This window comes from Euprymna scolopes, chromosome 32, assembly GCF_053919585.1.
Source record: "Euprymna scolopes isolate OS-2025 chromosome 32, ASM5391958v1, whole genome shotgun sequence".
Classification (NCBI taxonomy): domain Eukaryota; kingdom Metazoa; phylum Mollusca; class Cephalopoda; order Sepiida; family Sepiolidae; genus Euprymna; species Euprymna scolopes.
In genome coordinates, this window is record NC_136513.1 from 36,837,590 (window position 1) to 36,862,997 (window position 25,408).

General features: G+C 34.4%; 1 protein-coding gene across 8 annotated transcripts in view; it reads right to left on the minus strand.

Moving 5' to 3' along the window:
* Positions 1 to 929: 929 nt before the first annotated feature.
* Positions 930 to 25,408, minus strand: part of LOC145256262 (breast cancer metastasis-suppressor 1-like protein) — a 145,168-nt gene continuing 120,689 nt past the window's right edge. For 4 of the 8 annotated variants that reach the window (XR_013863947.1, XR_013863946.1, XM_080114935.1 and 1 more), the window contains 2 exons: positions 15,805 to 15,841; positions 930 to 1,355 (listed from right to left, as the gene is read on the minus strand). Coding sequence is in view for 4 of the 8 variants with exons in the window: in XM_080114935.1 (XP_079971061.1) it covers positions 1,351 to 1,355; positions 15,805 to 15,841 (42 nt within the window). In the remaining 4 variants the exon portion in view is untranslated. The remainder of the gene's footprint in view (positions 1,356 to 15,804; positions 15,842 to 25,408) is intronic. The other 4 variants (XM_080114937.1, XM_080114932.1, XM_080114930.1 and 1 more) reach the window with 2 other exon arrangements.

Sequence of the window (25,408 nt, forward strand, 5' to 3'; positions counted from 1 at the left end):
AAGACACAGCAATATATATATATATATATATACATACATACACACACACACACATACACACACACAGGATTTACATCCTTTCCACTATATTACACAAGTACCGTCCGAATTTGAAGTATTCAAATAAACCATGCTGAATCTAGAATTGTGTTGCCATGACAAGGAGGTGTAAGACAATCCAAGATAATTGTGTTTAGTTGTTAAAATGACTCAAACCTAGTGCTCAACTCCATTCAGGGTGGATCCTCTTATCCTGCCATCCTAACCATCAGATAAGTGCATCATCAGCAGCCCTCTACTAATTCTCTGGAGTTTCTTTCTACAAGACGGAGCAAGGAAGCTTTTTAAGTATAGATCAATACTTTCTGAAGAACTATATATCAACCTATGACGCCCCTCGACTAAATGGTTGGGACTGAGGTCAGGAAAGGTCCTCTTGTCCATAGCATTCCACACAGATTCTTCTAGCAAAGTTAATTTCAACTTTAGGAAAGCTAGTCTCTTGGAACTCTGGCATCCCAAAGCCTCACTCACAGACATTAAATACATACACACCTGTCTAAACCCAATGCCTCAAAAGGAAAAACAGAAAAGACCAAAAAAACAAATGACACAAAAAAAAGACAAAAAAAACAAAAACAAAAAACACAAACAAAAGACAAATAAAAAGACACAAAAGACAAAGATACAAAAAAGACAAAAAGACAAAGCCAAACAAAAAAACAAAAACGACACAAAAAAGACAAAACAAAAACAATTGAAACAAAACAAAAAAAAACAAGACAAAAACGACAAAAAACAAAGACAAAAAACAGAACATAACAATTGACGACAAAAAACAAAAAACAATTGAAACAAATCAAACAAAAAAAAACGACAAAAAAAATGACAAATAAAAAAAATGACAAACAAAAAAAACAAAAACATTATAACAATTGAGACAAGTGAATTTATTCAATCAAAATGTCCAATTATTTTCATGTTTTTTGAGATGAGTTTTTCAAGATGAAGAAATTTGTTAATAATGATTGCATGACAAACTGATGATTAAAAAATTTAAAAAAAAATTCTGTCTTTGCTGAAACATGTTTTGCATCCATTTGTTTGTTGACCATACAATCCCCCCTCCCCAATTTCTTTACAGATTCTTTTTCCCCCACAAAAGAGAGAGAAAGAAAGAGAGAGAGAAAAGTCTTCCATAAACATCGCCTTTTGTGGACAGAGAGCGTAAGTTTGGGATTGCAAAGTTAAAAGGAATCAGCATCATTATTATTCCAAAGAGGTAAAGATCAAACATGGAGATCACAGATTTGAGGAGTATCCTTCTGCCAGGACTTGAGTTTCCAGCTGTTAATCTGAATAAAAAAAGAAAAATTAACTTGTATTTTCTGAACGATTTGTTTTGATAAAAAACAAAACTAATGCAATTCAAACAACAAAAGAATTATCGGTGAAAGAAATAAATCAAAAGGTTTAATTGAAGTAATTATTTCAGAAAATGACATAAATATTCAATAGAATTTGCCAATCATATTTCTCGTTCGTTCCAGTTTTTCTAGGAAACTACTGGGTTTATTTATCTAAAATTTTGTATGCGCCTTTGTTATAAGGTACAGTGAACTAAGTATTATGACATTGGATTAATGGATATTTAGCCAGGGTGACATCAATAAAATTGGAGGCACACACACACACACACACACCAGATGGACTTTGATCTACATTCTTGTGTCCTTAAAAAATTGACCTGAACTGTAATTATCACCAACCAAAAACAAAGAACTTTTCATTTCAGGTCAGGGAGTTAGAATTATGTAACGACAAGTTCCGCCATTGCCTCTCTCTCTCTCTCTCACACACACACACACACACACACACACACCACTAAACGCAGTTGTTCTGGCCCGTCTCTCTTGTCAATAGCCAGCAATGAACTGTAAAACTTGTATGCTGACAAAATTCATGTGTGGATTTTGAGGACAATGACAAAAGAATTGTAGGGTATATAATTTCGCAAGCATTTGAAAAGTGCCAACTAGAAGATATATACACATACAATATATATATATATATTACTAGCAAAGATACCCGCACTTCGCATGAGACTTTGCTGTATGCTCGAATATAGCAAAGTCCCAACCTTGACGTCGAGAAATGGTTTGCACCATCTCTAGGTCAGAAATCATCATCATGTCAGGTTCGATTATGATCACTCCAGTGGTGTGGGCTGTAGGAGTGTGTGTGCGTGTGTCTTGGAAGTTTTTAACCTTTAAAACTATACAAAAAAAAAAAAAAAAATTTTTATCATTCGTTAGAAAACTTTATTCAGTAAGTCATTCAATCACCTGCAATCACTGCATCAACTTGCTCTCTCGAATTCACTATAGTACCAGTAATAATTTATTTTTTAAGAGATCATCAGTGGTTTACCATGAAATACTGTTTTGGGGGTTTAATATATATATAATTATTAAATACCTACAGGCACTAGTGTTTCATCCTTTTGGGAATCATCAGTGCACGGTGTCACAATTAACATCAGTTGATTGATTCGAACCCGGCGACAAATGCCATTCCTGACTTCATTAGCAATAACCGCAAGAAATACTGTTGAATTTTAAACATTTATTTTTTGAAATGGTTTTTAACATCTATCAGTGTGATCTAATCATTATATGATAATCTATGCATAAGAGCTAAATTGACCGGTTATATATATATATATATATATATATATATATATATATATATATATATAAAATAAAATAAACAACAAAAACTTTATATTCCAAAATACATGATGTTGACAATTTTATATTTTATTCCTTTACATCAATAGTTCTTGACAGTGTCTGTTTCGGAGCGCAAAATCAATCACTTAATTATTATATCAATTAGTAAATCTATTATACCCTTAACTCGTCAGAAGAAATAGCAACAATCAATCCACCAAAAGGAATTAAAATGTGATACGACATGGTGAGAATCCGAAAATTTGGAAGAGAAGCTGCAGTTACTTTTATATTTTACCATTACGCCATCTTGGATTTTAATCAAAGAAAGTCCTTGAATGCCACTCTTCGTACTAACCACTTAATTTATTTATAACTCTTCTGACAAAAAAAACATTCTATTTAATAACTAGCGGGGGTACCCGGCGTTGCCCGAGTGTTTGTTTCCGGGACGAGGGGGGGGGGAGTTTTAAAAAATGTTATGGTAGGTAAGTAGGAAGGATCAAACCCGGAGTCATGAGTAAAAGTAGGAAAATAAAGTGTGAAAAAAAAAAAAACATCTGCAACGGCCACCAAGAAAAGTCCATTCCAGTTGTTTAGGAAAAAAAAAAAAAAAAAAACGACTACGGTAGGTCGGCGCGAAGTGAAAATATAATGTGAATTGTCCAGCACGCTAACCACTACGCCACAGAGCACTGCAGCTTAGTTTAGTGATTTTAAATAACTTCACATGAAAGAACTACGAAGCCAAACCAGTGTTCTCTTCTCAACTGTTCCTTGTGAACGATCCCCCAAACGGTGTTAAGTGGTGGCAGGGGGAGGAGGAATTTATTAGAGAGAGAATATTTTACCACTTCCATTGATCTTAACCGATTTTGGCCGTGACTTCTCAGCAGAAAAAGTATAGAAATCTAAGATTATCGAGGAATTTGAGAAATAATAAGCCTATAACACACCTCAGATATTGTTCTGCCGTTTGTGCATATTATATTTGCATGAAACATCTTGATTTTTAATCCTATTAATGTCAAAATCAGACGGAAAAAAATGAGTTCATTTTATTTATATAGAGATTACTAAATTCATTAATTCTCAGTTATGTATACCTACTTACGAGAATAATATCACCACAATATACATTATAAATTACAAATCAGGATACATGCCCTTATATGAAACTAAAACTAATTTACAAAAAAAAAAAAAAAAAAAAAAAAAAAAAAAAAAAAAAAGAGAGAGAGAAAAGGAACCATGCATACTAACAATCTCCATCTTTGAATCTACTACCTAAATTTTCTATTTAATAATTAGTACATTTATTATTTCTAAGTTATATATACATACTTATGGTAATTATATCAACAAAATTCTAAACCACCAGATATTTACAAAACCTAAACTTAGCTACAAAAAAAAAAAAAAAAGAAGCCAAATATTCGTACTATCAAATTAATTTATGGTATCTTCATAACAAAATGTTTTATTTAATAATTAGTAAATTCCATAATTCTAATTATGTATGCATAATTTTGAAAATAATGTCAACCATATTATAAACTATCCTAGCTGTTTATATATACGAAACTAATTTAAGCTTCGAAAAGACCGATTTTCTTTTATAATAGCCAAATTACATGACCAAACAATCCACCCAAAATGAAAACTAAACATAATTCAGAACTATTTTAATCATACACGTCAAGACGTATACTAATAAATTTTTACTATGATACATTTCAAAAATTATGTTAAGTTGAGAATAATTTGAAAATTCTTTTACATAGTAACATCTTCACCTTTCAATTAACTTAATAAAATGCAGGCCGAGTTACTTCCTTAAAAGACATTCTGAGATTATATTTATTCATCTATTTTTCTCCAACGTCTAGACATCCATATGAGCTAATAATTCATTTTTCATTTTAATATAGTTATAATGTCTTTAATTCATTATTATTTACTAGCGGGGGTACCCGGCGTTGCCCGAGTGTTTGTTTCCGGGACGAGGGGGGGGGGGGAGTTAAAAAAAATGTTATGGTAGGTAAGTAGGAAGGATCAAACCCGGAGTCATGAGTAAAAGTAGGAAAATAAAGTGTGGAGAAAAAACAAAAAAAACATCTGCAACGTTAACAGTTCGGCCACCAAGAAAAGTCCATTCCAGTTGTTTAGGAAAAAAAAAACAAAAAAAAACGACTACGGTAGGTCGGCGCAAACGTGAAAATATGTGAATTGTCCAGCACGCTAACCACTATGCCACAGAGCACTGCAGCTTAGTTTAGTGATTTTAAATAACTTCACATGAAAGAACTACGAAGCCAAACCGGTGTTCTCTTCTCAACTGTTCCTTGTGAACGATCCCCAAACGGTGTTAAGTGGTGGCAGGGGGAGGAGGAATTTATTAGAGAGAAAATATTTTACCACTTCCATTGATCTTAACCGATTTTGGCCGTGACTTCTCAGCAGAAAAAGTATAGAAATCTAAGATTATCGAGGAATTTGAGAAATAATAAGCCTATAACACACCTCAGATATTGTTCTGCCGTTTGTGCATATTATATTTGCATGAAATATCTTGATTTTTAATCCTATTAATGTCAAAATCAGACGGGAAAAAATGAGTTCATTTTATTTATATAGAGATTAGAAATTAAATCGACTTTTTTAAAAAAAATTATTTACTAATTTTTCCGATACAAAATGATAGCATTATGGATTATTACAATCGATAATCACGAGTTATTAAGTTCTAATGTCATATCCACTAATGTTGAATTATAAATTAATTAGTTATTTCCAGTTACTCTAATTTGTTATTTAACTATTTGATCATACTATTACCAATATCAGCACCATCAATTATCTATGTATAAAGAAGTGATTTAATTTTTACATTTCAAAAATTTAACTCCATATTACATACGAACCTCTATTTTTAATAAACGTTTTGCGAAACTAATTCCTAATTTAAGTGTAATTTTTGTTATCTTCTGATGAGTTTTAAGGGTATAATAGATTCACTAATTGATATAATTATTAAGTGATTGATTTTTTGATACGAAACAGACACTGTCAAGAACTGTAAGGATCAATTGATGTAAAGAAATAAAATATTAAATTGTCAAAATCATGTATTTTGGAAGATAAAGTTTTTGTCATTTATTCTATATATTGCTCTGTATTCACATTGAGCTTCTTATATAAGGATTGATATATAATAAGAAAAATATATTTCTACAGAAATATATAACGGGGCTATAACGTATCTAACAGATTAAAAAGTCATCTGATTTTCGAAGCGATGATCGGTGACATTTTTTTTTTTTTTTACTTTTGTTTTTATTTTGCAAAATATTAATTCTTTTGGGGAAATCATATACAGGAATTTATTCAGCAATATTTTTCAGGTTCATCAATAATATAAATCTCACCTGTCTGTTTAAATGTATGCATGTTTGTTTGCCTGCCTAAAAGGCGACAGATTTTCACAGATGAGAAATATATAATAAAAAAAAAACAAAAAAAAAACTGGGCACTTTTCTACAAGGAGGGATCGCTTTTTTCGCCAATATTTTCGAAAATCATTCCTTAATTTAAACCTTCGCCACTTGCGATTTGGCGATGGAGGCAACAGCAAATATGTCACTTTTTTTTTTTCCTTCTTCGCAGTACGGGTTCGAGCCTGCCTGTCTACTACCACTTTTTATTTATTTATATATATATATATATATATATATATTTTGCTCAACACACACCTCCAAACACCCAGGCTAGTCTATATATATATATATATATATATATAAAAGCGAAAATGTGTGTGTGTGTGTTTTTATATGCTACCAAGATGATAATATCTAACACTTACAAAACGACGTCGTAAATTTATTTTATCTCAACTACTTTCATCTTACAACAAAATTCGCGCTGTGAATTCGTTTTTTCTGCTCCTGGTCAAAAAGTCAGGTAACATGTTAAAGGTAGAAAAAACAATATGATCCATTATAATCTCTATTCGTTTAATATTATTTGTTTAAATATTTAAGTGTAATATATAAACTACTCCTCCTGATTTCTGGCTTTGGGGCTATGTAAAGGATAGCGTTTATGGCAAGAAGCCTGATACAATAGCGTCTTTAAAGTTATTTATTGAAGAGGAGATTGCGCGGATATCAGCTGACATGATTACACGTGTTACACAATCAGTGGTTAATCGCTTCCAGCGATTGATAGAGAGAAATGGACGACAATTAACAAAATAAACATATTTCATGTTTGTTTCATTTTATATTTCAATGTATGGTACTTAAATATACGTGTATTGCTAATATCGTTTTTCTTTAAAATGTTACCTGACTTTTTGACCACCCTGTATATTTATTTTGCTCAACACACACCTCCAAACACCCAGGTTAGTCTATATATATATATATATATATATATATATATATATAAAAGCGAAAATGTGTGTGTGTGTGTGTTTTTATATGCTACCAAGATGATAATATCTAACACTTACAAAACGACGTCGTAAATTTATTTTATCTCAACTACTTTTATCTTACAACAAAATTCGCGCTGTGAATTCGTTTTTTTCTGCTCCTGCTGCTGCTATGGCGTGGTATTTGGCCTAGAAAACCACCTTCGTTTTTAAATACTTATTCTTGACTCTTTTCAAAGTCCCTGGCTTCATGGCGTAATGCTATGTCATCAGACTATTAACCTCAAGGCTTCGGGTTCGAGCCTGCCTCCCTCCCAAAACTTAATTTTTAATATTTAAACAGGGTTATTACTTTTAGTTTCCATCTACCCCCCCAACACACACACACACACACACACCTTTTTCTTTGTAGTTTTTAGATTTTTTAAAAGTTTTATTCGATAACATTTGCATTTTCTTTTTTAGTTTTTGTTCTTGCGATTTTAAGAAATTTTAACATCGTTCGTTTGCATCATGTTCGTTTATTGTTTTGTTTTTTTTATAATATTTAAACAGGGTTATTACTTTGCTTATTCTTTTGTTTCGATTTACCTCCCAACACACACACCTCTAAACACCCGGGCAATGCCGGGTACCCCCGCTAATGTATATATATATGTTTTGAGGTTAATGCTGAGAAAAAAAAAAAAGGGTCAATTTTTTAAAACTTTGACCCCTATTATGACCTTTTAACATTTATTGTTTAGGGATCAAGTAAAGTTAATAAGTTAGATCCATGTCCAAGGAATCTATATCTAAAATATCACGTGTTTACTGTTTAGACCCAAAATTGTAGGAGGAGTTTGGTAGAGTTCTCAAAGGTCAAATCGTTGAATATATTAAATATTATTTTTTAAAGCAGTTTGGCCTTCAAAATTTCTGTTTGGCCTTTTTCTTCACCGATGAAATCTGGAGACGCAACGGGAATTTTCGGCAAAAAAATGTTGTTACTATGCACATCTATGTAATGAAATACAATTTGTGGCAAAATTTCAGGAAAAACTAATGGATGGTTATCTCGCAATAATGTATAAAGGGCAAAATGTGTGTTTGTATATCTCACAAAAACTTTCGACAGAGGTGATGGATCCTGACGAGATCGGTATCATTTTGAAGCTCAACCCTTTGGACGACAAATATAAAAAAATTGGCCAAAAACATTCATTCCTTTGCCCTAAATTGGGCAGTTTTGTACAAGGAGAGGGGGGGTCGCTTTTTTTCCAACATTTTAGCAAGTAATCGTCACTGATGGATTGACTTCGCTCAATTTCAACGCTCTTGACTTCTGGTCATGCAATGGAGACATTGGCAAAGGCATCAACTTTTCTTTTTTTTTTTTTCCACCCTTCATGTTACAGGTTTGAGCCTGGCTACCACCACTTTTCTTTTATTTATTTATTTTTTTTTTTTTAAAATTTATTGATTTTTTTTATTTATTTATTTTTTTATTCATTTATTTTTTTTATTTATTTATTTATTTTTTTTTATTTATTTTTATTTCTTAACACCTCTGCCTACTGTTGTTTTTAATGAGCTGTAACTTTAAATAATAAAATTCTACCCAATTTCTACCACTACTGATCATTACACTTGTTTCACTGATTACCTTACACTCATTAACCCTTATCCTCGAGTGGGCCCGATAAGTCGTGACTCCCTTGTTAAAAAAAAAAAAATTTCTGAAAATAAATATTTGCCAAATAATCTGCAAAAATCAGAAACCAATGTTTGCAAAATAAAAAAAAAAAAAAAGAAAAAAAAAAAAGAAAATCACAAATTAGACAAAATACAATGCCTTAATTTGGCAAGTGACTGCTTAGAAAATCAGACAAAATGAGTCAATAACATTTGACAGTGATTTTGGGAGCTAACTGCTTCAATATATATATATATATATATATATATATATATATATATATATAATATAAAGCTGAACGTCTGTGTGTGTGTCTGGTCACGAATAGGCTCCTATATGATTGACTATTATAGAAAACTGATCACATAATGATAAAAGATGTATCGAGACACAGGAATGGGTATGTTTGATCTGGCATAATGATGATTCATTAAAATTGTGGGGTCTGCCTACGTGCCTGGTCCACAAAGTATGGAAATAAAAAATTTAATTAAAAAAAAAAAAAAATCGTTTACAAGTGTTTTTGATATAGATGTACCTAAGAATACTTTGATAAGTATGTTTTAACTTAAATAGGGATGGTATAATAAAATTGTGGGGGTTGCGTTAGTGCCTGGTCTCCATAGAATGGAAATAGGCACAAACTTTAATAAAGACTTTTCATATATATCTGCGTAAGTATACTTTGATAATTATGTTTCAGTTTGAAGAAATATGGGGTGTTCGTTCGTGCCTGACCTCCATAGAATGGAAATATGTCAGAAAGTTTAACAAGGTTTTTAATATAGATCCACAAAATATTGTAATAAGTGTTTCAGTGAGAACAGATATGGTATAATAAATTATGGACTTTATCTATTTTATTTTTACTTTCATCATATTTTGCTTTGGTTTTGATACCCCAAAATTCGAAGCTATCTCTTTACAACCCTCCCTTTTCATAACCTATCATACTTTCATAAATCAGAGTCCATTTTCTGTAGGTTGTTTTTGAACCCAGTCAACGACTGGTACTTTTGCTAGTATATATATATATATATATATATATATATATATATATATATATATATAAATATATAAAGATTTATCTTAAGTAGGACTATGTTTATGTTTCAGGTAGAAAACGAAATAGGCATAAATTGATCAGTGAAATTTAACAATGTCCAAGCTCAATTTTTGTATGGACTTCTGTTACCATAAAGTGCAGCAAACTAAGTATTAGGGTATCTAGTTAATGCAGAGTTAGAATTAATAGAGATTAGTATTTAATGAAAAATTGAAGACAAATTTGACCATATCAATTTGGAATAAAGCACCTATTCTACCAGATATATAAAGTACATTTGTGTGATACTTCATAAAAATTGGGCCAGCAGTTTTGGAGTCCACAGGGAATGAATTCACACACAATTCCTTTTATATAATAGTAGAGATATACACATACATCCATATCATTAGTTAATTCATTCTAAAACCAGATGTATTTAATTCATAATTACAATTTTTATTCAGTTTTTTCCCATACATATGCGAGTCATTCCAAAAGTAAAGCCCCTATTTTTTTTTTTAACTTAAAAGTTGAAGAGCTGCGAAAACAGTAATGGTACCATTAAAACAGGCTACATAATTTAATTTTATACAATCGCCACCATTATGGCACATCTGTTTTTAATAACGGGTTGCTTCCTTAGAGTACAACACTGTCAATATTTACAACAGAGAGATGAAATGTGTAGGTCAGGAATGCATAAAGTCAGTCATCATAGCTTGCATACCCAAAACATCTAGTTTAGAATTAATTTTTTTCATGGCTAGAATTGGTTGGATTTAAATGTATAAAGACTGTATTCTCCTGTCTTATCCGTCATCCCCCCATGCTACAAAGTTAAACGATAAAAACAAACAAAATGCCGGCAACTAACGATAAAAGAAAAAATGCCGGCAACTAACGATAAAAAAAAAATGCCGGAAATTATTCTCTATTAGAGTAGATAAACTTAGGACTTTATTTAAGTAGTATACTTAATATATACTATTACTGCAAGCTTGCCTGTATTGAAAATGCTTGCTTCCTTGCTGGCCAATCAAACCATCTAATATAGTTAGCCTTATGTTCAAGTACATTCGAAATATAATACAGTGCAAAGAAACAGTTACTCATGAAAACGAACCTCCTAAAGTAAAACCTTGAATAATTATCTAAACTCGAATGCAAATTAATATTAAGCCGACTTTACAAATTGATAATAGTTAATTATTGGATTTTAATTAATTATAAGGTGAAACTAATGATTCAAACTCGATAGATAACGACAAACTTTCACCCATTAATATGAGAGGGGAGATTATCATCAAGTGTCCTGAATTGTTAACTTAGCACCAGACTTACTACTTAGATACAAATAAGTCACTTGTACCCATTCCTCCCCCCCCCCTTTTTATTTTTAAATGGAGAGTAGATAATACAGTGGATGTGTTATCGGCAGCTCCAGTAACTTTCGCTTCTCCTATTTTGTCATTCAGTCCTCATTCAATGAGTGATTTTTCTGACAAAGGGTGAAGAAAAAGCTGCTTACAGGTCGGTAGTACTTGGTGACCAGTAGCCTGAGATGTCGGAAATTTTTCTGTCTCTGTCTGTCCTTGTGGCCATGTCACTAGTAAGGGTGCTGGAGGTAAACGTTTTGTCTGGGCTGACGTTATCCACCTGATAGTCAGGGACCCGAACCTTGGATTAACCACTAAGGAGGCTGTCCTATCAGCAGGCGCAAAGTACTGGGACTGCTGTATTGCCATTTGGTGAGTGGATCTGAACCATGCAGTAGTCTCTGGTGGGGCCTCTCGATGCCATACTAGTGGGTAATTGTTACGGCTTTACCTTTTCGTGTGCTACAAAAAAAAAAATTTTCCTGTCTTTTTCTCTCTTACTTTCCCTCTCTGTACTGCTCTAACCAAGTATGCCGACCTATTTCACAATCCCAAAACGTCAACATGAAATATCTCCAGAATAAAAACTCGATTAAACCTAGAACCCCATCTTCCAACGTAGACCCCTACTACCAGGTCTCCTTCTCCAACATCAGGGGTCTACGTTCCAACCTTCCAGAGGTTGAAACCCAATTACAGGAGATGAAACCGGACATATTATTTCTAAGTGAAACTGGAATAGGGCCGACCACTTCCCTAGATGAGTTCATAATTAACGGATACTCTAATTTAACAGCTAAATCTGACACCCAAGATCACCATGGGCATGGAATATGTGCCTACATTAAGAATGGCTTCCCGTGTGGCAGGCATATCTCTAGAGAAGATCCTAATTTACCCTATATGTGCTTCAGGGTTGCACTTGCTAACACCACTGCATTTATATTTGCCCTCTATAGGCCCCACAACAGCGGAGTTACTATCTTTAAGAGCATATCTGAGAAAATAGACCACATACTGTCTTCACATCCCTCGGCTAACATCCACATCTGTGGTGACTTCAACGTCCATAACGTGGAATGGCTGACCCATTCAAATAAGACAGATGATGAGGGGAGGTTTTGTCATGATTTTGCCATTGCTTACGACCTCATTCAGATTGTTTTTGAACCCACCCGTGTGCCCGATACACCCGGTCAATATGCAAGCCTCTTAGACCTTTTTCTCTCAACTTCCCTTGAGCTATGTTCATGTTCCATTCTTTCTCCTCTAGGATCCTCCGACCACTCCTTCGTATCAGTTAAGATAAAAACGAAATGTAAGAAGTCCCCAGATGTACCCCTCCACCGTACTGTATACCGATACTCTATGGCTGACTGGGATAGCTTCCGTACATTCATATCTGATTTACCTCTGCACTCCATGTTTAAAAAGGAAGTGTCCTCTATAGAATCAGATATAACCAAATGGTTAATTGTAGGCATAGACCAATTCATACCATCTAAAAAATTCCAACAAAAACCTAACAGCCAGCCATGGTTCTCCCCAGAATGTGCTGCTGCTATTGCGCACAGAAATCACTTTTTCCATAGCTACCAACGTAATAGATGCACTGAGACTAAAGCTGCTTTCAGCAGGAATAACCTTAGCGACACACAATATGGTTTCCACTCTGCAAGATCTACAGCAGATGTGCTGATGGTTATATCCCACAGGATTAGTGAATCTCTTGACAAAGGCTTCCTTTCTAGAGCAATTGCTCTTGACATATCAAAGGCCTTCGACAAGGTATGGCATAAGGGTCTACTTCACAAGATTTCCAGCTACGGTATAACTGGAAATGTTTTCTCAATCATTAAATCATTTCTCTCCGATAGGCTCATAAGAGTAGTGGTAGATGGACAAAAATCGGAGGCCTACAATATAAATGCTGGAGTCCCTCAGGGGTCAATCCTAGGCCCAACTCTCTTCCTGATCTACATCAATGACCTCCCTAAACACATACTTAAATCATTCGTTGACATCTATGCTGATGACACGACCATCTACGGCAACACATCAAAGGCTGTAAATGACAAAGTTCTCTCTGATTCTCTCTCCTCTGATCTCGAGCGCGTGGTTCAGTGGGGGAAGATGTGGCTGGTTACCTTTAATGCATCCAAAACCAAACTCCTATCCTTACATCATCAACGCTCTGATCCCCATCTGGCATCAATTGTGATGGATGGCTCTCGTCTGGGTGAGGCCCCGTGTTTTGACAAGCTTCTGGCTTTGACCTTTACTCCTGATCTGAAATGGAACACGTACATCAAGTCTGTTGCCAAGGTCGCTGGAAAGATGGTGGGATCCTTCTACCGCTCCAGAAGATATCTCACTACTGATGCAATTCTCTATATAAAAGCCAAGTACGTCCAAGGATGGAATACTGTTGCCATATCTGGGCAGGAGCTGCAAAAAACAGCCTATCCTGCCTTGACAGAGTACAAAATAGACTGTGGCTTAGTGGGGGATGCCCTTTTCTCTACCCTGCAACCTCTCTCCCACAGAAAAGACGTTGCGAGCCTATCCTTGTTTTATCGTTATTTCCATAGCAGGTGCTCGTCTGAACTCCAATCTCTGGTCCTCCCTCGCCAATCTTTCACGAAAAACACCCGTCTAGCTGAATCCACTGTGAAAAATTTCCCCCACTCTTTATCTGTGCCTAAATCAAAACGTGGATTCCATGAACAAAGCTTCTTTCTTAGAACTGCACGCCTGTGGAACTCTGTTCCGTCTGCCTGCTTCCCACCGGACTACAACTTGGATGTGTTCAAGTCCAATGTTAACAAATTCCTAATGAACCGCCCCCTTAAATAAACACTTCATCAAATCTCCACACTAATGTAATGTACTTGCAATAACCCTTATCCCTGAGTGGCTTCCGGGCCTTGATAAGTGGTGATCACTGTAAAAAAAAAAAAAAAAAAAAAAAAAGACTAATATTGCAGTTTGCAACCCCCTATGATCCATTTGGGTGGAATAAAAAAAGAAAGAGAAAGGGAAAGAAGGAAAAAAGAGAGAAAGGGGAAAAAAGAGAAAGGGGGGGGGGGAAGAAGAAAAATGCAACGCCAGAAACCTAATACCATTCTTATTCCAAAGTTACATGATAACACGTGAAACGGACTTCAAACACCTGTTATCCGAGTATTTCTACCAAAGTAGAGATTTCTGCAGAGAAAATGTCCGCATCGAAGGATCACCAACTTCAATCGAACAAACTGCTTGATGGTGTGCACTTGGTAACTTAGCTCAACATCACCAGTTAATCGATCAAGCTTCTGACCACAGCTGCCTCACCCATGTATGGACTGCTGGGTTTGCATTCGAGACCTGGATAACTCAATCTTTAGAGAGGTCAGTACCAACTAGGCCCTCTCTGCACAGATTTTAACCAACAGGTCAAGGAAGGAGGAAACATGGAGAAGAGTGTTAATGAAGACTAACGAGACCTGTGAAAATTCCACAGAGGACTCATCCATATGTAATATATTGATGTTGGCATTCTGTAGATGTTCAGTGTAAATGGAGACGTTCTGATATTATTGTATCTTTTTTGTTAAAACTGCAAAAGTATTTAATCTAAGCTAGCAAGGATGCCCGGCATAGCCTGATTATAAAATATGCTTAATATGATATTTTGATTTACGCAGATTTTGTATATACTATTATAAAGTTAATCTTTATATATTTCTTATAAAGTTGTGATTTCAAACATAAAAAAATATATCCATATGACTTGGGTGCATCAGCTTAAATCGAAACAGAAACCAAAACTTGTGTACAGATAAATAAATATATATATATATATATATATATATATATATATAATTTGAGTTCCTTCAGCTAGAATCGAAATAAAAACTTAAAGAATTCTTAGTAAAATTATTCATAAAAAAGAAAAAAAATTAGATGAGTGCCAATTATAATCGAAACCAATTATTGCTTCTTGGCCTTCGGGCCAAGATCAAAGTGTAGTACTGTTCGTCAGATGCTGCACTTTAATTTCTTGTTTTCTGTCAGTGGAGGAGAAATTCTTCACGACTAAGACAATTTTAATTTTTGTTCCTTTTCTCCACATTAAAAAACGACCCTGGTGTCTAACTGTCCTGTGGGGAGGCATTGTAAATAGGAACTATAATCGAAACCAAAACAAAAAACTTAAGAATTCTTGGTAAAATTATTTATTACAAAAAATGGAAGGTCATAACTAGAATATTCTTTTCAGTGTTCTGAGTCTCGAGTATATATCCAATGCAGCTAGACACAGTTAATCAACCACATCACTATATAAAAGCATATAAGATATCAACGGATACACACTCGAGAGTCAAAACAATAAAAAGAATATGCTGTTGTCCTAGCCTTAGTCATAACAACTAAACGACAGTCACTCGGAAGAAAAAAGATGTAAACATGACACACAAATTAAAACACACGCGCGCGCGGTATCGCATTGATGTATAGATGAAATGTTGGATGTGGAATAAAGAAATACTTACAATCAGATTTTCTCAGTTGGCTTTGTTGTTTCAATGCCTGGAGATAAAAAGAAAGGGTGCAGGGATGATGGGGAACAAAAGAATTGGAGAAACCAAATTTTAGAGTATCTACTGCATTCGTACATGCAGGCATTGGATTACAAGAAAAGAAAAGCGTCCAATGAAAGAAAGCATTTTTTTTTTAATAAAAGAAAGCAAAGGTTATTGGGTGTAAAGTTTATTAGTGGAATTCATGTTAGGATTAGTAAAGAGATGAAAACTTAAGATTCTATAATAAACAAATATTTAAAAAGAAATTTTATATATAGTCTTGGAAGTTTTTTAACTTTTAAAACTATACAAAAAAAAAAAAAAATTCCATTTTTATCATTCATCAGAAAACTAGTCAGTAAGTCACTTAATAATATATATATATATATATATATATATATATATATATATATATATATATAGTGATTTAAAAGGTTATGAGGGTTTTTTGAAGCATGAAAAACGATGTTACTTTTTGTATTTAATATTTTTATTGTTATTTTTTTATATTTCAAGCGGACCTCCGCTCTTGGTCACAAAAAAGTATCAAAAAGAAAAAGAAAACCGTTGAAAGAACTGGAAATTTGTAGTGTGGACAGTGTTCATTCCTAGCAATCATATTCGAAAAAGTTCACACAAATTATTTTAGCCGTTTGTGGAACAGTACTGACGCGCAGAAGTTCAAGTGTAACGTGAACCGACACCTTGCTGCCCAAATCCCTACATAGTACCGCAGTAGTTGTTGCCCCTGATAGTAGCCCCCTACACCAAAGTGGCAATTTGCCTTGTTTGGGGTGAAAATGTAATAATAATAAAAAAAAAAAAAAAAAAAAAAAAAAAGACTGTTTTTTAATTTTTTTTTTTAATGTTGCAACGTAAAAGCGTTTAATTCAAATGGCAAAAAAGAGACGCAATTGATTTCAATATGTATAATGGAATTGAAATAAAATTGTTAAAAGAACGAACAATAGCAAATTTAAATATGTTGAAAAATAAGTTAGGTCGAAAAATAGATTCTTTGTCTGCAGAAATGGTTTGGAGATGTGCGAACCATGCATGTTTAACCCACGTGAATTTCCCACGTGTGTGTGGCACGTGTTTGAAGCCATACATTCGGCCGGTCACAACATAAATAAATAAAATGAATAATAATAATAAAAAAAGAAAAAAAAATCAATAAAATTAATATTAGTTAATAATTAAATGAGAATACAAATAGTCTCGGTTCTGTAATAATTATGTCAGCCTCTTTTAAGAAACTCTTTTCTTATTATTGAGCACTTTAAAGTTGAAATGAAAGTCGGTCACATAAGCTCGCATGAATAGATCATGTTATAGTCATTAGATCAATATGGCCGGATGTTACGACATTTAAAAAAAAATGTTAAAATTTCAGCGTTATTTCTCGTGGTTGAGATTGGCTGTGAGGTTTGTACCTTGCTAATGGAGTCAGACATGGTTTTGTGACCGGGTTCGAATCTCCCGACTGGAAGTAATTGTTTCACCCTGCACTGATGATTCCCAAAAGGATGGAACACTAGTGTCTGTAGGTATTTAAAAATTATTATTGTAATATACACATATATATATATACATACATTATTTGTGTGTGTATATGGGTATTGGGGTAGAGAGGGCTCCCGTAAGCCGTGGTGAAGGCAACCTTTCTAGGAGAAGCAAATCTCTAATTTAAAAAACCATAAAGCGGAAGACCAGTACCCGCATTAAGCTGGTCTGCAGTTTAATTTGTTGCTAGCTATCTTGCTCTTGCTTGTTGCTGGATCTCAACATTTTGAACCGAGAGAGAGAGACTTAGCTGCCGTACAAAGCTAAGACTCTGTAACATCATATTTGTATAGATACTCCCTCAGACATTTGGAATCATGGATTTTAAATGTCTGAGGGAGTGGCACTCGTCTGACAAGACGCTGCAATCATCATATACATACACACACACAACAGAAAAGAATAGACACTTATAGAAACAGTTTATTTCAATAAACAATTTATAGAATAAAATAAAAAATGGTGACAAATGTAATAACCAATACTTGACATTCCCTTTGCTGTTTTTAATGCTAGGACCCTTCTTGCCATTGATCAATTTACGAATATCATGAGGAATTTCCTTCCATGTCCGACACAATGCTAAAAGTTCATCATTAGAACATGTCTTCCTTTTCTTCTTGCGATGGTTCTGGTCTAATGCCCCAAAAGTTTTCAATTGGATTCATATCCGGGGACCGACTCGGCCATGGAAGTATAATAATTCCATTTTCGCTAAACCAAATGTTGTGTCATTCTATCAGACTGATAAGGAGCTCCATCTATATATATAAAAGCCAAACGTCTGTGTGTATGTATGTTTGTTTGTAACGCTAAAACTTTTGAAAGACGGAACCAAACTTGACAAATTTGGTATCATATCGAAGCCCCATCACCCGGATGACAAATATCGAAATTTCACGTCAAACGGACCACTAAAAGTTGGTCAACTGATCAGTTATCTTCGAGGGGGGCCCCCAAAAAACCTGCCATTATCTATATATATAAAAGACAAATGTTTGTTTGTAACGCTAAAACTTGAGATGAAAGATTCCTCTCCCCTAAGAATAAAACATATGTTCAATATTTGCTTTTGTTTTTTCATTGTTTATACGGTCCCGAGCAACGCCGGGTAGCCCTGCTAGTCTTCTTTAAATAGAGAATTAACCTGGTTCATTTTACTACTTGAGGACATTGGTAAGAGCACTTCATGTAATATTGAAACATATTTAGCAGAATTGATGTGAGATATATACATACAAACAAGGAGATGAGGAAATATTTATACGAGACAATCCCAGCCAAATAAAATATTTATACGAGACAATCCCAGCCAAATAAAATATTTATACGAGACAATCCCAGCCAAATAAAATATTTATACGAGACAATCCCAGCCAAATAAAATATTTATACGAGACAATCCCAGCCAAATAAAATATTTATACGAGACAATCCCAGCCAAATAAAATATTTATACGAGACAATCCCAGCCAAATAAAATATTTATACGAGACAATCCCAGCCAAATAAAATATTTATACGAGACAATCCCAGCCAAATAAAATATTTATACGAGACAATCCCAGCCAAATAAAATATTTATACGAGACAATCCCAGCCAAATAAAATATTTATACGAGACAATCCCAGCCAAATAAAATATTTATACGAGACAATCCCAGCCAAATAAAATATTTATACGAGACAATCCCAGCCAAATAAAATATTTATACGAGACAATCCCAGCCAAATAAAATATTTATACGAGACAATCCCAGCCAAATAAAATATTTATACGAGACAATCCCAGCCAAATAAAATATTTATACGAGACAATCCCAGCCAAATAAAATATTTATACGAGACAATCCCAGCCAAATAAAATATTTATACGAGACAATCCCAGCCAAATAAAATATTTATACGAGACAATCCCAGCCAAATAAAATATTTATACGAGACAATCCCAGCCAAATAAAATATTTATATGAGACAATCCCAGCCAAATAAAATATTTATATGAGACAATCCCAGCCAAATAAAATATTTATATGAGACAATCCCAGCCAAATAAAATATTTATATGAGACAATCCCAGCCAAATAAAATATTTATATGAGACAATCCCAGCCAAATAAAATATTTATATAAGACAATCCCAGCCAAATAAAATATACAAGATAGAGCAAGATAAAAATTGTAGGATTTATAGGTTAATTTTTTTTTAAGTCAAAATATTGAATTTTTAGACAAAATTTATTGTTTGGAACAAGAAATTTAAAGTTATTTCCTTAATCCATGGATTTTCAAGAAAATTAAGAAAATAACTTAAAATTTATTTCAAACAATTTTTTGTCACTCTACAGAATTTAGCTAATAATCCTACAATTTATATATTTACTATTATATAAAAGTCACTACGGGTGTGTGGGTGTGTTCCTTTCTTATAGGTTCCGAAATGGCTGAGCCTATCTTTTGCAAATTCCACACAAAGGTCATTTGTATGTCTGATAATGTTATTAATAGATGTTTTATACGGAAATTTATCCTATAAGTATGGAAAATCGAAAAAATCCGATCTTAAAAAAAAAACTTATAGAAAAAAAAAATGTTGAAATGCACAATTCTTGACAGCGACTGTTTCATAGTGCAGAATCATTCATAGAGAAAAGAGGAGAGAGAGAGAGAGAGAAAAGAGGAGAGAGAGAGAGAGAGAAAAGAGGAGAGAGAGAGAGAGAGAAAAGAGGAGAGAGAGAGAGAGAAAAGAGGAGAGAGAGAGAGAGAAAAGAGGAGAGAGAGAGAGAAAAGAGGAGAGAGAGAGAGAAAAGAGGAGAGAGAGAGAGAGAGAAAAGAGGAGAGAGAGAGAGAGAAAAGAGGAGAGAGAGAGAGAGAGAAAAGAGGAGAGGGTAATTCCATCTCAAATCATCCAGACCATGACACCCTTACCTCTCAGATTTTTTTTAAACTTTCACCATATGTTGGTACCGTAAAAACTAGGGAATCCTGAAAATTTGAGCTCTGAACTCTAAGCGGTTCCGGAAATATAGCGATTTTGGTATTTTACATATATCGCGTTGAGGCGCAAATTTGCGAAATTATGAAATTACGTTTTTGGGCATAAATCAATTTCTAGACTAGGTAGAACCTTGAAAATTTGCATAAACAATGTTTTCCACATGAGGAATCCAAAAATCACGTTTAAAACATCTGAAAATGGATTATTTCTGAGTTATTGAACTTTTAATCTGAGATTTGGGTATTGGTCTAAGTGACCCAAAAAAACATGTGGCACTATTGAAAATTGAATTTTTTTTGTTCCTAGACATTCTTGATAGTCTGAACTTAAATTCCTCCAAAAAAGGTGTTTGGTTCTTTCCTTGTTAGCTCACAAATGAACCTTAAAGATAGGCAGTTTTACGGGCCTCACTTCCAGACAGCAGTGTACAAGGAATCACTTGACTTCACCACAAACAGGAAATCCTGAATTTTATTTTGACTTCCTGTTCATTTAAGAAGTGGTATTGCTGCTTTCTGGTGTTTCTTTAAGTTGGCTGAAACTATTTTTTTTTTTTTTTTTTGCTGCAAGGATGCAAGTAGCAGGTAAAGCCAAGTAACCGGATAGGGAGGAAAAGCATATGTTCAGTAATAAAAGAGAATTAATCTTTAATTATATTCAAATTTGTCCCTGAAATTATTTGCAACAAAGAATTCAATGTGTTTCCATTCTGTATGAACAACTTTGCATCCTGAAACTACCAGAAGTTTTCCGAACCGTTAAAAAATAATGTATTTCATAATTTACAAAATGAATCAGTTCTCTTTTACATTCTGGTCGTGTGTCATAAACACCTTAATGAAGTTTTTCACCACATCTTCAGTATTTACACATTTGTTTGTTCCCAACAGATTTTGAAATCTTGACTTCAGTTCTTTAATTGTAATGTCAAGTGTAGAACCAATATTCTTTACTTCTTCTTTGATCCAAAAACAGGACTTTCCTTGGAAAAAGACTCTCGTTGCCCTGTCTGCATGGGGTGGGGAACCTAACTCGTATCCTTCACTAACACTACCAAGTAAATTCTTTCTTTCAGTTCGTCTCCAATAAGTTAAGTTCTCTCTTGTTCTTGAAGTAGTAAGTCTTCAATATCTAATGTTGACATTGAAAGAGTGCATGGGACTTCAATAGGGCTAATTCAAGCCAATGTGTTGTACAGTAGAAGTCTATGAGATGGGGAACTCAACAGTGTCACAAGACCATTCCTCTGTCCAGTATTTACATTTGCCCCATCTGCACAAAACCCAACAATTCTCGATGAAACGTTTCATCATCAGTGCACTAACACCACTTTTGAAAGAGCAAATTTGATAACAGAAACAATGCCTTCAGCATGGCCATGTTCAATTGCAATGATTTCAAGTTTATTTCCTGCTATAATTTTCAACACTATTCTTACATAACATGCTTTATTTTCTGTCAGACCTCTCCCATCACTTAAACATTTATTAGATACTAGCGGGGGTACCCGGCGTTGCCCGAGTGTTTGTTTCCGGGACGGGGGGGGGGGAGTTTTAAAAAATGTTATGGTAGGTAAGTAGGAAGGATCAAACCCGGAGTCATGAGTAAAAGTAGGAAAATAAAGTGTGAAAAAAAAAAAAAAAAAAAAAAAAAAAAAAAAACATCTGCCACGTTAACAGTTCGGCCACCAAGAAAAGTCCATTCCAGTTGTTTAGGAAAAAAAAAAAAAAAAAAAAAAAACGACTACGGTAGGTCGGCGCGAACGTGAAAATATAATGTGAATTGTCCAGCACGCTAACCACTACGCCACAGAGCACTGCAGCTTAGTTTAGTGATTTTAAATAACTTCACATGAAAGAACTACGAAGCCAAACCGGTGTTCTCTTCTCAACTGTTCCTTGTGAACGATCCCCAAACGGTGTTAAGTGGTGGCAGGGGGAGGAGGAATTTATTAGAGAGAAAATATTTTACCACTTCCATTGATCTTAACCGATTTTGGCTGTGACTTCTCAGCAGAAAAAGTATAGAAATCTAAGATTATCGAAGAATTTGAGAAATAATAAGCCTATAACACACCTCAGATATTGTTCTGCCGTTTGTGCATATTATATTTGCATGAAATATCTTGATTTTTAATCCTATTAATGTCAAAATCAGACGGGAAAAAATGAGTTCATTTTATTTATATAGAGATTACAAAATTAATTTTTTTTTTCTCAGGGTTGAAATTGTTTTTCTACTCACCCCACCATAAATTAAAATTATTTTAAAATGAAAAAACTAATACATGCATTATTTTTACCTCATGTGAAGAACATAAATTGAAGAAAGATTTTTTTTTTTTTTTTTTTTTTAAATTCTTATCCACTGAATTTTTTTATGAAGGTTGGGGAGTTTATTTAAAAAAATAAATAAATATGTTTTTTCAAGAAAAATCGTATTCACATTTTTTACAGTGAAATTTAATTGATGTACCAGAAAGTTCATTTCTCTGACTATAGTTGATCGAAGAATGCAAGTGAAAACTGTTCTTCAATTATTTACAGATCATATTGAAATGCATCAAGATATGAGTTCTTATTCCTTTGAAAAATAATACTAATCATGATGTCTAGAGTGAGTTATACTTTTTATTAGAACATTTTTATAAGAACCCAGGACTGGTATTTTTGTGAAGAAGAATAGAGAGATAAAGAGAGAGCAATAGTAGTATTGGCTCGGTCCAAGAAATAAAACTACTTAATATAAGCTGGTTGTTTTAAAAATGTGACGGAACTAAGTGCTTTCCAATTCTTCGATATTGTGTCTCCTATTCTGGACACCACAGTCGTCAAAAGAAGCCCAAATGAAAGAGTTAAAGCTGTCCTGAGTACAAGGAAATATTTTGTTTTCTATTTGAAATATTGGAGGAATGTTCTTGCCCCAGACTTGGCAGATAACTGGCACAAACTACTGAATAGTTCCAACAACAGACAAGACGTGGTTTGTCCCCTAAACGTTTTCATCTTCCTTCTCAAAAGGCATTACATTGATAAGTCCTAGGATTATGATTATGCCTGGAAAATGAAAATTTAATTATATCTCATCTGTTTTTTCCAAGTCAAAAATACAATGACAGAAAAAGCAGGACAATGCAGCTTTGAACTTTTGGACTCACCATGCCATGAGCTCCATTACACCCGGTCCACTGGCTTGAGAAATATGGACAAATTTGATGATAAAACCCGAACAACCTACCTGTGGCGTGCTGGTTTACGTAAGCAGGAAAATGTAACAACCATCTGTCTCCATCATGAACAGATATTTGGTAATGCATTTGAACACCATACAATCAAGTGCTGTGACGTCTTGAAAACACACAAGCGTAAAGTTCAGGGAAGAAAACGAATCACTCTTGAGATGGCGCAATATTTAGAAGCCAAAGACTACACAGTTAAGCCAGGGTTCATGCTTTGCCGACAATGTGACAAATCCTACCAATATCTCATCAATGAAAGTTCCTCTGACACAAGCTCCTCAGGTGATGTAGTTCATTTTCAAAATGATTTTAATGAAGATGCTCCAGCTGATGAACCATTTGAAATGTACAAAACACCAAGAAAACAGCTCAACACTGGTCTAGAAATGGTTGGTGTCTCCCTAGTGAAGCTTCATAGTGTGGCCCAACATAGTCGTGTGAGCACTGCCAAACAGAAACTCAAGAAAGTGATGAACACATACAAATCCACCCTGGCAGAAGCCTACGATGTTGAAGGGGATATGCTCAATACATCTGATACTGATTTTGAGAAAAATGATGTCCAGTGGAAGGCTGCAGAGTTGGATCGACTGCATGATTTGATGCGAGAAAAACTGAAAACAGCTACGTACCCTCAGAAGATCCAAATATTGACTGATACCGGACAAGTGGTCACGTGAATTTGCTGCTCAACAATTTGGAGTGAGTGAGTACCTGATTCGGACGGCCCAGGATCTGAAAAAGGTTGGTGGCATTATAGCAACACCAGATCCAAAGAAAGGAAAATCTTTTCCTCAGGAAACTCTTGACCTGGTACTGAGGTTTTATGAAGATGATGAATACAGTCATCAGATGCCAGGTAAGAAGGATTATGTAAGTGTCAGATGGAATGTGCACAAACAAAAGCGTCTGGTTCTTTGTAACTTGTCAGAAATGTTTGCTGCATTCAAAGAAAAATATCCAAATTTGAAAATTGGCTTCTCCAAGTTCTGCTCTCTTTGGCCAAAGTGGTGTGTCCTCGCTGGTTCATCAGAGACCCATTCAGTTTGTGTGTGCAGCACCCATCAAAATGCAGTGTTGCTTGTTGTTGCAATTGACTGGAAATGCACATACAAAGACTTGATTGAGAAATTAGTTTGTGACACAGATAACAGGGTCTGTATGATGCATCGTTGCGAATCATGTCCTGGGAGTGCAGCTCTGGAACAGTTCCTGGACGATGAACTGTCACACCTGGATATGGAATCCTAATTCCACTACTGCCAATGGCAGACAACTGATCGAACTGCCCTGTTGACACTTACGACATATGGGGATTACAAGGAGCTTCTTGTGGAGAAGATTAATGAAATGACTCGACACTCATACGTCACCAAAGCCCAAGCACGTTATGTGAAGGCAAAAAAAAAAATTTGGGAAAAATGAGGTCATGGTATTGGGGGATTTCGCTGAAAACTATCGGTTTCTCATTCAGGATGAGATACAAAGTTTTCACTGGAGCAAAGAGTACTGCACACTTCACCCTCTTGTAATATACTACAAAGACGAAGTGGGAGTTCTACAGCATCACTCGCTATGTTTTATCTCTGACGACAATACACACGACACTTGCTTTGTTCACAAAATACAGAGCATGGTGACAGATTTCATTAAACAACATCTCACTGGTATCAACAAAATCTACTATGTTTCAGATGGTTGTGGTGGCCAATATAAGAACTTTAAAAACTTTCTTAATCTCTGCTTCCACAAAGATGATTACGGTATCGACG